The sequence below is a fragment of the Apteryx rowi genome, unplaced genomic scaffold (assembly GCF_003343035.1).
Source record: "Apteryx rowi isolate R43461 unplaced genomic scaffold, aptRow1 scaffold_110, whole genome shotgun sequence".
NCBI lineage: Eukaryota > Metazoa > Chordata > Aves > Apterygiformes > Apterygidae > Apteryx > Apteryx rowi.
The window spans coordinates 2,113,777-2,129,067 of NW_020447309.1; the positions used below are offsets into that span (position 1 = coordinate 2,113,777).

General features: G+C 35.0%; 1 protein-coding gene across 3 annotated transcripts in view; it reads left to right on the forward strand.

Moving 5' to 3' along the window:
- OLA1 (Obg like ATPase 1) overlaps window positions 1–15,291 on the forward strand; it is a 110,926-nt gene that overhangs the window by 91,035 nt on the left and 4,600 nt on the right. For all 3 annotated transcript variants that reach the window (XM_026075550.1, XM_026075566.1, XM_026075557.1), the window contains 2 exons: window positions 12,341–12,481; window positions 13,153–13,249. In XM_026075550.1, the coding sequence (XP_025931335.1) occupies window positions 12,341–12,481; window positions 13,153–13,249 (238 nt within the window). The remainder of the gene's footprint in view (window positions 1–12,340; window positions 12,482–13,152; window positions 13,250–15,291) is intronic.

Genomic DNA, 15,291 nt, shown 5'->3' on the forward strand with positions numbered 1-15,291 from the left:
GGTCTGCTTTTAACCATATATAGCTTACTAGAGCTTTTGCCTGTTGAGCAGACCTTTCTAAACTTAATTTCTTTACAGAAATGGCACTTCTAAAATAGAAGAAAAATCCAGTTGAACAATAAAATGGAAACAGTGATTTTAATAGGTTGTTGAAATCTTTTCTTGCAACTCCTGTGCTAAAATCATAAATGATTGTTTTAAGCAAATAATGTTAGTGTTTTTAATGGTAGGCAAACATCTGGATGCAAGTGGAATAGTGCATGACTTCACTGTCACTTTGGGTGTTCATATTATTTTAGTCCGATTGCATGATTGGGCTCAGTGTTTTCAAAAGCTGTAGTGGATGGAAGGGATGAATGTGCAAAAAATAGAAATCAGTTTGTATAGACAATTAGAAGTCTAGAATTTCTTTGAGTTGGCAACGTATTAATGTTTTAAATTATTTTTTAATGAAAATGCATGTTTATGCTATAGGCTTTCTCTTTCAGTGTAACTGTAGTTCAGCTCACATTCCTTATAGTCTATCCTGTGCGTATCTGAACTACTTTGAAAAAGTGAAATGATGTGATGTTTAGCTACAGAGAAATGTCAAAAACAATGCATTTATATGATATGAAAGATTTGCAAGTGTAAGCTAGCAATTGATAGTAATATTATAATTAGCTCTTTATACAGCCTGTTTTTTATTCATGAACATTTTCATTTATGTTGACAACTATCATGTATGCCTCCACACATGGAGCCTTTTCTTTGTTAGTCAGAAGAGACTCTACATGAATTAGTATGATTTGGGGCTTATGTTCCTGATTTTCTACTGAAAAATGGCCTCAGGGCCAAGGGCTTACATTTTAGGTTTGGCCTTTTGATTCTGTTATTGTTGTTATTCTTATTAGTACTAGTATTTGTAGTGGCGAAACAGACCACAGAAGAGCTGTAGCATAGAGGTAGAACTTTTTTTCAGTCAAATTTTGTTGTTAAAATGATGGTGGGGGGRAGGGCGGTGCTGAATGCATCTTAATTCCTTAATCAATAAGAAAAAGAARATGGGTAAACTGATGTTTTTATAACAAATCAAATTTAAGTTTGTGTTTGCAAAATAAAAATGTTTGTACACACCCACCCACGGAGTGAGARTATTTATTTGTGACAGAAATTTGTCACTCCATTTTCAGCCATAAAAATTTTCATGTCTGATAGAGTCCTTATAGTCCTTCAGCTAAACAGAGTGTAATTTCACACAATGATCCATATACTTGCTTAAATCCTACTTTGGAAAAATCAGTCAGTGTTCCCCTTGGACAAGTATATTTTAATAGATGATTCAAATATTTCTCCTTTTCTTTTCATCGTGGTTTAGACAGGTAAAGAGACTGTGTCCTTAGAATTGAACATTTTTATGACAGCTTTTCAAATTAGTGAAGTGCACTTCATACCAGGCATCTACGCACACTGTGGAAATCCCTAACTTATTTAGTGCTTTACTTGGGCATGGTGATATTCCTGTGACAGTACAGTGTATGTTGCTTTATTTATTATACAGTATTTTGGGGAAATGTATCAGCATGGGTAAGACTAGGGCACACCATGTAATTTTACGTATGCAACTTAGGCAGTTAGGTCAGGGGTTAGTTTCTAAAGCAGCCTCTAAAAAAGAGAGAGAGAAGATGCTTTAAGGAGAAGGTGAGAACAGGAGCCTTAATTTAAGTGCTCTGAATTGCTTTTGGAGGAGCCCCCACTTTGTTTACTATATAAGGAGATTCATTAACTATATAGAGTGAGATCAGGCATCTAAATCAGGTGTCTGAGATTAAGCATTGTATTCTTTGAGTTGCTGTTGCTTAAATATTAAGCATTTAGCTAAATTCTTTCATCATTGTACTGAGAGTTTAGATACTGTTCTTCTGTATAAATATCAAAGTTAATTTCTGCTTTATTGAGTAGGATGCTTCAGTCTAATAAAAAGTTTGATCTTTTCTTCAGAAAAAACTTACTACAATATTTCCAGCTTCTGTGATTTTTTTATTACTGGTCTCATTATAGTAGTTTGTTTCTTAAAATCTGGCTTGTAGGATCATGTGACCACAAAGTGTGGACCTAGTACACAGTGAAGGTGAGGGGAAAACGAAAAGAACCCTGTTTTTATTATTTTAAATGTAATGTTCCTATTGTGGTAATGTTTCACTCTTGTAGTTCTAACACTTGTATAGTTTTTGTCAACTCATGGTGGGGGAAGAGAGCATTTGAGAGAATTGTTTGGTGTGGAGGGACTCCACAGTTAAGATCACAAAGATGAATTCTGGAGAGGTGAGGAAGGTATCTCCCTCTATCATGTGTAAGCAGGAGAAGAAATTTCATTCAGAGATTTGGGGGGAATATTTTGACCCAATTTGTTTAGAGTTCATTAAATTGATGTTCTACATTAGTGAAAACCATAACTAACACGCCGCAGTCTGCATTTGTGTTACTCATTGCAAGTTTTTAATTAGCTCTAGTGGAATATATTCCCAATTGCTCTTTAAGTATAGTGTCTTATTTCAAGTGTTGTCAGGATATATTTATTTCATTACATTGGAGTTTTATTTGGACCATATTTTTTGTTTGGGAGTATGGCATTGTATTTGTATACTCATGTACACATGCACACRCACGTGTGCGCGCACACACATACACACAGTGCACAGAAAAATCAAGGAATCTCAGGGATATATATTTAAGCTGCTATTGTTCATCATGCATTTCATGTAAAGCTTTTCTGTTAAGGCAAGACATATTCTTTTGATCAAGTATTCTGTTTATACATGGATTATAATTCCTTTTTGTGGGCTTGAGATTGTTTGCTGTAATTGCCTTCGTATAAATTATCCTATTTTTTTTCCAAGGGACCCTTAAGAATACAGTTTTCTAAGCAACATAAGAAGCCCTGTCAAGAGACAAGAGTTAAAATTATAAACTTGACTATGGAGTAGGGATTCCTTCTACTAATCTTAAGTAGTATATCAATCATCATCATCATTTTGCACATGTAAGATTTATGTGACTGAAATTCACTCCTCCTGTTATAATTTATAACTGAACATTTGTTAAATTACTTTGTTATAATTTTTAAGATAACCTTGCAAAAGTTTTCATTTTATAAATGGTAGCAGAAAGAAGGAAGAGGTATGCATTTCCAAAGGCTTCTTTTCCATCCAAAATATATCTGCTACAAATGGAGCCCATTCTGCCTATAACTGTGACACTTTGTGCATGGTTTGCTGCAGGCTGTGTTGTTAAGCAGTTTCATTAGTAGGTCCGTCCTGTCTATTCTTGATCCTTGCTGACAGAAACAATTATGTTTTTTTTTTTAATTAAGAAAAAAATAATTTTCAGAATTGGCAGACCAAACAGAACTAGAGACTGTAAGCCCTTCGCATACCAGCAGGTACAACAGCAGCACTGTAGTACTGTTTTCATTATTGTTCAAGGCATAATTGTTTTTGATCATCATTTTAATCAGGACCACAATCTGGATAAAGAGATATTACTGAAGTCCTGAAAATTAGATCAGAATGAGATGTCTTTTAAATGGATTTCAAGATCTTTATTCTTCATGAATTATGCTCCTCACAAATATTGATTGACCTTGCTTCACCTTTTGTTGGATAGAATTTGTTGTATATGGTACAAAAAAGCTTTTCTTAYCGGGAACTTTATGTATATTGTCAGAAAAAGTCATTCTGGATTATTTTATCTCTTTTCCTTGCTGACTTTCTACCGTCTTGATATTTTGGAATTTAAACTTAGTTGCAAGTCGTCAATTTGATTTTTGTTATGCAGGCTTAAGCTTTCCGAGTTATAAAAGTATGTTTAATTGCTATGTTTTCATTTTTTCAGTTAATACCCTGTTCTCTGATATAATTTCTTTCAAACTTCCAGCATCTTGCAAACCAGCTAAATAAGCTTCATGCTAGTTAAGCCAAATTTGTATATGAAGAATGTTCGAAAAGTGGTCAGTTGTAGAAAATTGTAAGCGAAGGGTTGATCTTCACATATTTTTTACCATTAAACAGTAAATATCTTCAGGTAGTTCATCTAGAGCAGACAAACTGAGAACTGCATACTGTTATCATATTGTGCTATATCATTCAATTTATTAACAGAGTTATATATTGAGGGCATGAAGTGCTTTCATATGAATTTTCAGCAAAATTACTTTTTTTTTTTTCCTGTGAACTAATGTTATTTGCTGCCTTGAGGAATCTCTTTTTAAAGTGGTCTTTTACAGGATAATTTTGACCCAGGAATCATGCCGTATGCAAGCATTCTCCAATAATAAACACTGAAATTTCTGTTTGAACTTAGTTACCTAGCTTTGCTCCCTTTTGGATGGCAGGCTAGCTTACACTGCCCCTGTTGTTAACAGTTGTCAGCTGTTCCTGCACCATCCTTCAGTTATGAACCAGTTGTGGGAAGGCATGGGTCAGGGAACTGGTCCAGGTTTTAAAAAAAAGGGAGGGGGGATTCTCTCTCCCTTCCAAAACTGCTTTTCAGCAGATTATTTTTTTGGTGAATGGCTTGAGTATGACTACAGAAAGTTCTGATAAGATGTCTGCTCTGTGTGCACCTGGTAACAGAAGAGCAAATATAACATCTGGATGGATAAGGGATGGGATGAGAAGCTCATGTTCACATTATGATAATGTTTCTTTAGAACCTGGGATGCAACATGAGCTACAATAGGAGGTGCAAGACTGGTTACTCCATCTAACAAAGGCTTTTGCAGAATTTGAGGGGATTTAGACAAGGGCAGTGATAGAGATCAAGGGCCTAGAAAAACTTGCTTCAACATACAGGAGGCAGACAGCCTGGGATTGCTTACATTTGAAGGGAGAATGTTAAGGAAAGTTATAAAAAACATCCAAAATAAATGGCAAATGACAGTGTAGATCAGGAACTTCTATTCTTTTTTTTTTTTTAATACAATATGAGTTGAAATTACAGTTAAGTTAAAAAGTATGAAATCCAGATCTGGTGGGATGAAATACTTTATATGACTGTTCTGTCATAGGATTCCTGAGGTCACAGAATGTATAGTGAGTGCCTGAAAATGTTGTGTTAGAGAATTTTAAGGACTATTTCATTTCATGTTTTAAGGCTCAAGCCAATCCCTGTTGAGATAAAAGTGACATCTGATGTGTGAGGTTGGTTCCCCATGTTTGTCTCTCATGAGGTTCGCCTGGATTTGGGGACTGGTGTGGGGGGCAGGATGCTGAAAGGGATGACAACATCAGACTCTGGGAAGATATCAAAGATGAAAGAACTTATAAAGGTGGCGAGGGTGGAATAAATGAAGCTCTGAGTACACGGGAAGTTCTTATTCTAAAAGACTGAGAAGAGGCTTCTGGCTGGAGAGCAGCCATAGTGCTGGGATGTAGTGCTTTTATTTTGAAGTATTATTTTGAAGTACTTGCAGGTGATGTGGGGTAGGGTGGGAAATGGCCTTTTGAAATCTAAGAATTGCTGTRTTCCTCCTGACCATCTGGGAACTGCAAATAAAAAGGAATATATTCCTAAATGTCACTGATAATTTGGAATGGGATTGCCTAGGTCTGTAACAGGTACTCCAATACCTCTTGTAAGCCTTTCTCCTTTATAAAAGCAAAGGATCATGGTGGTGGGGGAAATACCTTTTTATTCTTTAATATTCTCATGTTTAGTCTTCCTTTCTTTTCATGTAGTACTAGAACAAAGGGATCTAATAAAAGCAGATACAGTAAGAGTTACAGCATGTTGCTTTATTACAGTGGCGTAACAGATTATGACGTGGGCTTTCGGTTTCCCATTCTTAACTTCTGCCACTGACCTGTTTTGTGCATACATTGATTTCGTTATTTTCCCCCTTCCATTCTCTGTTGATAATTCAAACTTGGAATGAAGCTTACTGAGACTGTGAGTGTTTCTTATTGCCTATATGTACAGTGCTGAGAACAGTGGGGCCTGATCTTCGTGGAGTCTGTGTATGCCAGCAAGCTGAACAGAAAGGACATCCCCTGGGAACTGTGTCTTGCAGTACAGGTGCTTAGATAAATTAGATCTCCCTCTCCTACCCTACCAAATCAAGTAAACCTAATGGTACATTTTGGGACCTGGCAGAAAAAATCTTGGTCTGATTTCTCATTGTTTTAGATAGTTTGTGTGTGATGGGTGAGGCTTCAAAAGACAGAAGCAGGGCACGCAGAGGAAAGAAGAAACGAGACATTTTTAAGCAGATGAATTGATCTTGAATTTTCAGAAAAATTTTGGAATAATTTAACTGTTTCTAATCACCCCGAAGCAACCCAAATGACAATAGCCAACACAGATTTGCAAAGAATAAATTGTCAGACCAAACTAGTATTTTTGTGTGTGTGCGAGAAATTAAATGTCCTTGCGTATAGTGGAAAAACCTACTTGCCTTGTATTGTGATTTTTATTAAGGCTTTTTAGGTTTCAATGCCTTATGGCATTCTCTTAAACAAGGTAGGAAATATTGGCTAGGTAGAAATTACTGTGAATTGAGTGCACAAGATTGGTTGGAAGATCATACACAGAGGATAGTTACCAGTGGTTGACTTTCCAGATGGAAGGATATCTCGTTATGAGATCTGCGGAAGCCTCTGCTGGTTGAATACTGTTATGTATTTCCATTAATGAACATTCTCATTAAATCCATAGATGACCCCAACCTAGGAGATGTCCAGGTATGCAGAGAACAAGATTAGAATTTAGGGCCATCTCAAGAAATGGAAGAAATGATTTGGAAAAAAAGAGTTAGGGTGCAACTCTTTCAAATAGAAGGATTTTATGTAGGAATCATCAACTATGCAAATACAGCATTAAGAATAGCTTATGTGCAGGGTCATTCAATAAATTATAAACTGAGCAGAAGATAAYGTTGCAGTGCTGTCACAAAAAGCAAATGCTGTATGGGGTTTTATAAATAGGAGAATCACCTGAAAAAATGTGTGAATTAATCCTTTAGTTTCTTTTAATACTTGGAAGACTGTATTAGCAGGAGTTCTGAAGTGTGCTTTAGCAACTGTGTGCTCCCACAATCAGTGAATCCCATTGGAGACAGCCCGGAGGAAAGCACCGAGAATGGCTGGAAGTTGAGAAACTAAAGACAGTTAGAAGTAATAACATGACCTACAAGAAAAGTTCAAAATAAATGGCAAATAAAGAAAGAAATACCTAAGTCTTAAAGTATGTAAAAGGCTGTTGTAAAAAGGTAGAGAGTGTGTAGTCTCTGTCTGTAGTACATAGGCTCAGTTGAAGTAATGCATTTAAATTGCAGTACAGGTGACTTAGGCTACACGTACAGAAAACTTTTCAACAGTGGGGAGTGAAGCACTAAACACATTCATTGCCTTTGAAATTGTAGAATTCCATCACTGGAAGTTTTTAAAAGTTAGATATTTGCTGTCAGGAGTGATGTAAGTATAGTTCATCCTGTTAAAAAATAATAATAATAAAAAAAATCCTCAGTTGCTTAAAACTGTCAATGGGAAGAACATATTGGAGTTTCTAAGACCTCATGTTCTCACTTTTATCTGTAGATCTGTTTTTTCAGTCTTTTGTATGTTTTGATCATTTAACTTGATCTTTAGTGTCTCATTATCTACATTTATTTCTTTTCTTCTTATGGTACTACCTGGTATTCTCTTCCCCCCTTCCATGCTATTTGGTTTCTGCTCATTTCACCTCTTAGTTCAAATGTAGAACAGAAAAACAGTTGCTTCTCTTTCATGAGTTAGATGGGTGGGTTTTTGGTCTTGTTTATACAAAAGCATATTCTCATAAATTACCCTTCTTGTTAGGGGTCAGTTCTTCAGATCCTCTTGTCTTGCAGATGTCCACAGAGCTTAAATTCCTCTGCAGCTTCTCTCTTCCATCACTACTTCTGGTTTCGCTCTGATCTCTCTGTTTCTATCTGGAACTGTCACATGAAACTGTGCATGTCAAATATTGATTTCTGGCTAATGTACATTCTGCAACTTCCGTATCTAGTTATTTTGGTTGTCTGCAGGTTTTGTCTTGGGAGTCATCACAGTTTTTAAGTGGAGGCTCTCCATTCTCCACAGCTCCCATTTTTTCTGCTCTTTGCTTATTGGCCCTGTCAATTAGTGGCTGCCCTGATTTTTCAACCTTTTTTGAAGATCTTTTCTGTATCCTGATCTAATGTCAGCAGTTCCCTCTGGTAGCTGTCCTGATCCTTCTGGACTTAGTCATTGGCTACTTTCATTTATTTTTCCCTTGTCAGCTCAATGCAAATTTAAAATCTGGAATGCCTTTAAATGCTACATTTGGCAAATTTTAGAATTTAGTAGTTAGTGACAAGAAAACATTTAAGTCTTTGCAGTGTTTCTGAGTTAGTAGTAGGTATCCTGAAATGCGTTTACCATTCCTTATCTACCCTCCAACAGTAACAGCGTTAGGTTTGAAAGTGAGCACCTTAATTCCTATTAGTGTTTTGCTAGGTCAGTTTTGAGTACCACCTTCATTTGAGTGTCATTCATGTCTGTTCTTCTTGCTATGGCAGTCTGTAATATTTTACACAGTGTTTCTTTTTTTAAATTTAAAGTTAAATTTTTTTTTAACTTTGTCACTTCTCATTTTTTATTCACGTGTTCTAGTTCTTGGGCTATTGCAGACAATAATAGAGCCTCTTTATGATTTAATTTTATCCAGTTCACAGGATATCCAAGTATCACAGGAATCTAAATAGTAATTTTATTCACTTACCCGTATGTTTTCCCAGGTTCAAGTAAGTGTTATAATTCCATGCAATCACAAAATGAATGGTATCATACTGTCTGTTGGGCCTTTATTCTTTTTTTCCAGAAAGGATATTATTGTCCATTTTTTGTGAATAGAATCATGTTTTGATGAAGGAATCCTCTGTAGCTAGTATTGGTACACTGCTCCCTGCACAGTCACCTGGAGGGAGCAGCCAAATGCCTCAAGAGAGGAAGATTGTTGGATGTCCAAAAATGGCCTGAGAGATCCCTTACTCTCTCAGTAGTACTGAGTCCTACTAGAAGTCTTTCTTCTTTTTGTTTTGCATTTTATAATCAGAATTTACTTTTGACTCTACTTCTAATTGCATTTTTAGAAACCTAGTTAGGAAAGAGAATTGCTTTTAGTAGGTACACTGTCTTCACATAGTTTTCGGTTTACTTTGTCAAGCAGTGATTACATCTTGAACGCTTCTTTTTGAAGTTAAAAATACTTTGTTTCAGAGATTAATCATTGTCATCGGTCCTTCTGCGTGTCACTGGATTTTTTACGTTTCATTTGTTAATTATAGTGTTTTTTTAAAAAACTGAGATTTTCTTAAGTGTTGATTATGTTTCTTTCAGCTAAAAAAATTGAATGCCCTTCATAATTCATTGTCAAATATAGCATGAAAAAATGGAGAAATACTCCAGGATTTGCTTACCTCAACACAGGCCAAAATAAGTGTGTTAACACTGCCTTTTACAGACAGCAAAATATTTCCATGGAAAAATTATGTGCTCAGAAAAGACAGATTTGACATTAATTGTTACCATTTGTTAAGAGGGTTTTGTTCCTTTTAGCACACTTGGATATCTTTAACAGAAAAGCACATTTGCCCTGTTACTTTATTGATTATCATTTAATCTCATTTGCTTTGGATAAAATTTCATTGGTGTATATATATATATATATATATATATATATATCAGTATTTATATTGGAGTATTTACTTTTTGTATTAGTTTTCTTTATTTTGGTTACCATTAGGGGAATTCCTTAGTGCTTTTTAGTATTTCCTATGACATTGAAAGTCACAAAAGTGAAACACTCAGGCAGAGAACCTGACYGTCTCTACAGAGTACGATGCAGTACCTTATTCTTTTAGTGAGGCTGTAGCAGGTCTGATGTCAGTCACTTCAGAGACCTTTAGACCTCAGTGCTCATTTACTGCTAAAATGTACCAGCTCTGCTCCTGCATTATGAAGATCATCTGTCAACACTTTGAGATATTCTCCTTTGTTATTAAGCTTGTGATGCTCTACACTGTCAGGTTTTTTGCCAATTATAGTTAAGGTACAATGGTGTATTCACTGGATCAAAGTCTCACACTGGCGGTAGAGGAATGATTTGTAAGTCTTTATTCATCTGAATTGTACAATAGAATACCTGAGGAATGCAAATAATCCCTCTAAGGACTCAATAGAAAAGCTGTTAAAATGACAGTCTAGGACTATTATTATTCTGAATTGGTGTTTTAGCCAAAGTAATTATTTCTTATCTTGTTGTTCCACAATAGTTCTTAGTTTATTAGTTACGATGACCATATTTACCAAACAGGATTTGAATCCAATTTTAGACATTACTTTTATACTCATTTTACTTTTTCAAGTTTGTGTGTTTCATTCTGTCTTTCACTTGGTACACTGTTTAATTAGTCTAGAAACCGCAATGTTAGATATTTTCTTTTTTAAAAAAAGAGACGTGCACAGGTGTTGAAGTACACTTATGAACAGAAGATACATTTCTAGATAGATTTTATGTAGAAGGTCAGCATTTATAAGCTGTGAACTTTGATATCCAGTTTGTTAGCCAAAATAAATCAGTTAACCATAAATGCCAGTTTTAGAAGAGCTATTAATGTCACATGTGATTTCAGAAATGCACCTTAATTGTGATTTTTAGTTCAGACATTTTGGAAGGCAATAGTGTTTCAATATCAGTCTTGGGTACCAGACTGTATTTTCATTGGATAACTGGAGAAAAAAAAGATTTGTATAATGAGGATTGAAAACCACTGATGGGGTATTTACATAAGTAAATGACAGAAGACCAGCCTTGTATAACAAACGTGTGAAAACTGTTGAGTGAACTTTTATATTCTTTGTCCCATCTAAAACCCTACTCAGTGGGCCATGCACTTAATCTCATAATAGCTCTGATCCCCTGCTATTTTCTTTGACAAATGTGTGTTGATGAACTTGTGGTTCAGTTCATTTTTTTCTGAAGTGACATTTGCATTGATTATTTAAAGGTTTGCAGGCCACAGTTTCAAAGCACTTTACTATAATAGCAGTTAAAACCTTAGTCTAAATCTTGGAGATTAGCAAGACTAAGAAAAAGAACTCAGCAAGCATAAAACCTTATGCTGCGTGGTGGGTGCTTCAGGTCTGAAACATCTACAGCACCCAAAGTGCTATAGTCTGTGCTTTGTATCTAAATATATGCACTGTGCTTTATGTCTCAGTGTAGTTTATTCCTGTGTCCATTGTGTTTTCTTGCTGAACATACAGAGTTATCATTCTTACCATTCACACCTGTTCAGAAATAGTGCCCTGTAAATAACACTGAAGAGTCATCAGCCCTTCGGGCTATCTTAAGAATGTCTCCCTTCAATTTAAAGTAAATATGAAAGTCATGAATGTGCTACCTGTGTTTAAAAAAATATGAAAGTCATGAATGTGGTACCTATTTTAAAACACTGTTTAAAGATCATCTGTAGCTGCAAAGACTTTATTAAAAATTTTTAGAGGATATCGAACATTCAAAAACTAGTACCATAAACCTGTAGCTCTAATTTTGTGGTCTCATTCAACTAAAAAGTTGTATTAGATGTGCAGCAAACTATTAATGTTGCTGCCAGTTATTGAAGATGAGGAGAAATAGAAAATCTGTTTCTTTATTTAAAAATAATACTAGTATAATATCTAGAGGTATTGCCCTAGGGAGGTAATAGGAAGGTGAGAGCAAGTAGTAGAAACGTGGTCATGTATTCATTATTTATGGCATACTCCAAGATCAGTAGCCACAAAAAACAGGGTGCTGCTTGCTGTCTAGGAATTTGTATATCTTTGTATCTATTTGCTAATACCAGCTGCTCTAGCCACTGAGAGAAGACACTTATTAAAAAAAAAAAAAAAAAGTCAGAGGAACAACTAAAGATCCCCAGTTTTACTAAACGTTTGTGAAATACCACCTTGAGAAGTCTTGTAAAAATATGTGTCCACAGATCCTCAAAGTTTTATTCAGTTAGCATTTCAGCTTGCAGTATTTAACATCTACCAAAAAACTAGTTATTTTCTTAAATTATGGCTATTTCTTATAGATTAAATGCCAAACAGAAACCAAGAAACAGTGAAATGTTAATGGAGTACACCTGAAGCAATTGCTGCCTGTTAATGCCTTGACCTTGGAAAGCAATACACAAAAAGATGGCATCATAAAACCGTGCAATTCTTATGAATATGTATGTGCTACTTGATAATAATGAATGTGGTACAGCCATGCATGCACTACAAGATAATGTTGTGCCCTTTGTTGTCTACAGGTTGATAAAAATTAAAGAGTGGGTGGACAAGCACGACCCGGGTGCTTTGGTCATTCCTTTTAGTGGGGCCTTGGAACTCAAGTTGCAAGATATGAGTGCTGAGGAGAAACAGAAGTATCTGGAAGAGAACATGACACAAAGGTTAATTAGCATTCATTTTCCCTACACTTTATTATCAACTATTTCCTTGCAGTAATTTAATTGCTTGCGCTGATAGAATAATAAATGACAGAGTAATTACCATTATAAAGAGAGAATCTTCTCCTTTCTTTACCATGAGACAGAGTGAAAAGATTTATTTTAAATTAAGTTTTTAACTGTCATCTGTCATCTCTGTACAGTGTTTTAATTATAACATAGGTATTAGTTATGTATATTTTTGAGAAGGAATGATCACCAAAACTGTTTCGTCATCCATGGGGAATAGGGATCGTGGAGAAAATTTTGCCATAATTTTTTGAAGAACTATAATGAATTGTTTCAATATTGAATTTCAGTCAAACGGTTTGATGACCTTGGGTCCTGAAAATTGCGTGAGACCAAAAGTGCTGCCTGATAGGCAATTTAAATTTATCCCATATTTCTGTATCCTGCAGAACAAACAAATCAAAATAGTGTCTTTATGATGACGCAGTAAAAAAGTAATTCTTCTGAAGAGAGTTCAAAGAAAAGGCTACTCTGTTTATTGCTCTGTGTAAAAGTAGATCCAATGTCTTCAAAATATGTGTTCCTTTTCCTGTAAATTGATTACTTGAGACATTTAGCTGGGTTTTGTGTATATGTTGAATGAATTGGATTCATTTTTTTTTCAGTGCTTTAGCAAAGATCATTAAGGCTGGATATGCGGCACTCCAACTAGAATACTTTTTCACTGCAGGCCCAGATGAAGTGCGTGCATGGACCATCAGGGTAAGATTCATACTTATTCATCAGCTATATCCAGTTCCACACTATTGAATTCAGATTGATATCACTGACTTTGAAGTTTGTCATGGTGGCGGTTAGCTAGTCATTACAGATGAGGTTTTTGTCCAGGATAACTTTAATTATTTGTGAGCTGCTGAACAGTGAAAGTGGAGCTGCATTGATTGAGGCAGGTAACAATTGATTCTGCCTATTACATAGTCTGAATTTCTTCATCCTGTAGAATCTGTCTACCCTCCTCCTGTGGTCAGAGATAAGACGTACCAGTATTGTGCTTGCTTAATCTGTGTGACTGGGTTTGTCTGCGGTGAAATTGATGTTGCTTTTCATTTTGTATTCACTAAGTTTGTTTGGGTTGCGGGTGGTTCATTCCTCCTTTGCTTTGCTCGGATTACATTTTCAGCAATAAAAGCAATATAACATCATTATACTCCTCATGGATACACAGTTGGGCTCCAAAACCTACAATCAGTGTGTAATAATTCAGGTCTTTTACTGACTTTAATTTTTAGACCTAGTTTATTTTGGTAATTTTATATGTTTATACAGTAACTTATGTAATGCCTAAAATTATGTTATGTATTTTAAATATTGATGTAAAATGATTACAACCATAGAGATCGACTAATTTATTCCCAGAGGACCGTAAGAGCTGAGCTGTAGTGGTTTGCTTTTGAGTGTAAATACATTATAATATAAAGATTAGTATGGAAAATATTTTGAAATGCATATAGTTATAAGCTCCATCTTATAAAACATAAAGATGTCAACTTCTGGAGGTGCAAATCTGTCACTGAGCTTTTATTTGTTGCATCAATGTATTTAGTGCTGTGCAGTGAATTTCAGTGATGTTTTAATTTCATTTCAAAAGAATTAATTTGTTTTCATTAATCACCATAATTTCCAATAAATCTGTATTTTTGGTTAATATTGCTACAGATGTTCATGTATATATTTTAGCGCATGTTAAGCTTATTTTTCTGAATGCACATTTTTTTTTTCTTTTCATCTCCATCTCCTTTTAAGTGATAACTCCTAGCTCAAATCCTTGAAATAGCTACCAAAATAACATAAAAGCACCAGCTTTTGTTGTTCTGATTTTTTGCCTTAGTTTTTGAAAGCACATTCTGAAACTCCAGTGTTTTCAGTAGGAGAAATGCTTGCTCTTTATTAGAAAATGTGAAAGCTGGTTTATCTTAAGACTGATTGTAAGTATCTTTGATTTAATGTGCAAAGATATTTAGTCAGGTAAGCATCAGTGAGTAGCCATATTAACCCAATACATCTTTTATTGTAAAAACTGTGCTTTACAGTGTCAGATTCCTTAGCACTTTAACATGCTTTATTAAGCAGCCTTTAGGTCACCATTATTTCTCAAATTTCTTTCCATGGTTGTGTGTGCGCAGAATGTATGCCCTTGTAATTTAAGGCATGCAGTTATAATGCATTCTCTTCTACTGCATAAACGTAAATTATCTTATAATAGTTGCATGTGATTTTATATTTTTAATTATTGAATTGTTGACATTTTGGCAAGAATACTCTTTTTGTTCTTACTAAAATTATTCTGAAATAAAGATCAGCTAATATATAGGGCTTGAGATTCATAAATTGTATTTGATTACAAATGTGGATCTCCAGTGAATGTTATCATTTAACTGAAAGGAAGAGAAGATTTATTTGGACTTAACTAAAAGTCTTGAATAATTCAGCTTTTATAAAGTTATTTAAAAATCTTTATTTTCCTCACTTTCTGTGTGAAGAGCTAGGGATCGAAGTGAATCCCACAACAAAACACAATCATAGCTTCTAAAATCAATACTGCTGTTGATACCTATTAGGAAAAAACAAAGCTGCCCCTCTTTAATATCAGTTGGTTTATCTGTGGCAAAGGCATCTATCTCGATGTCCCAACACTGAGAATTACCTAGCTGTATGCCTGACATTTTAACTGATATGAAACAAAGTTTCAACACATCCTGAAAGCATATCAAAAAGGAGAAACTTCTCTCCTGCAATCAATCTTC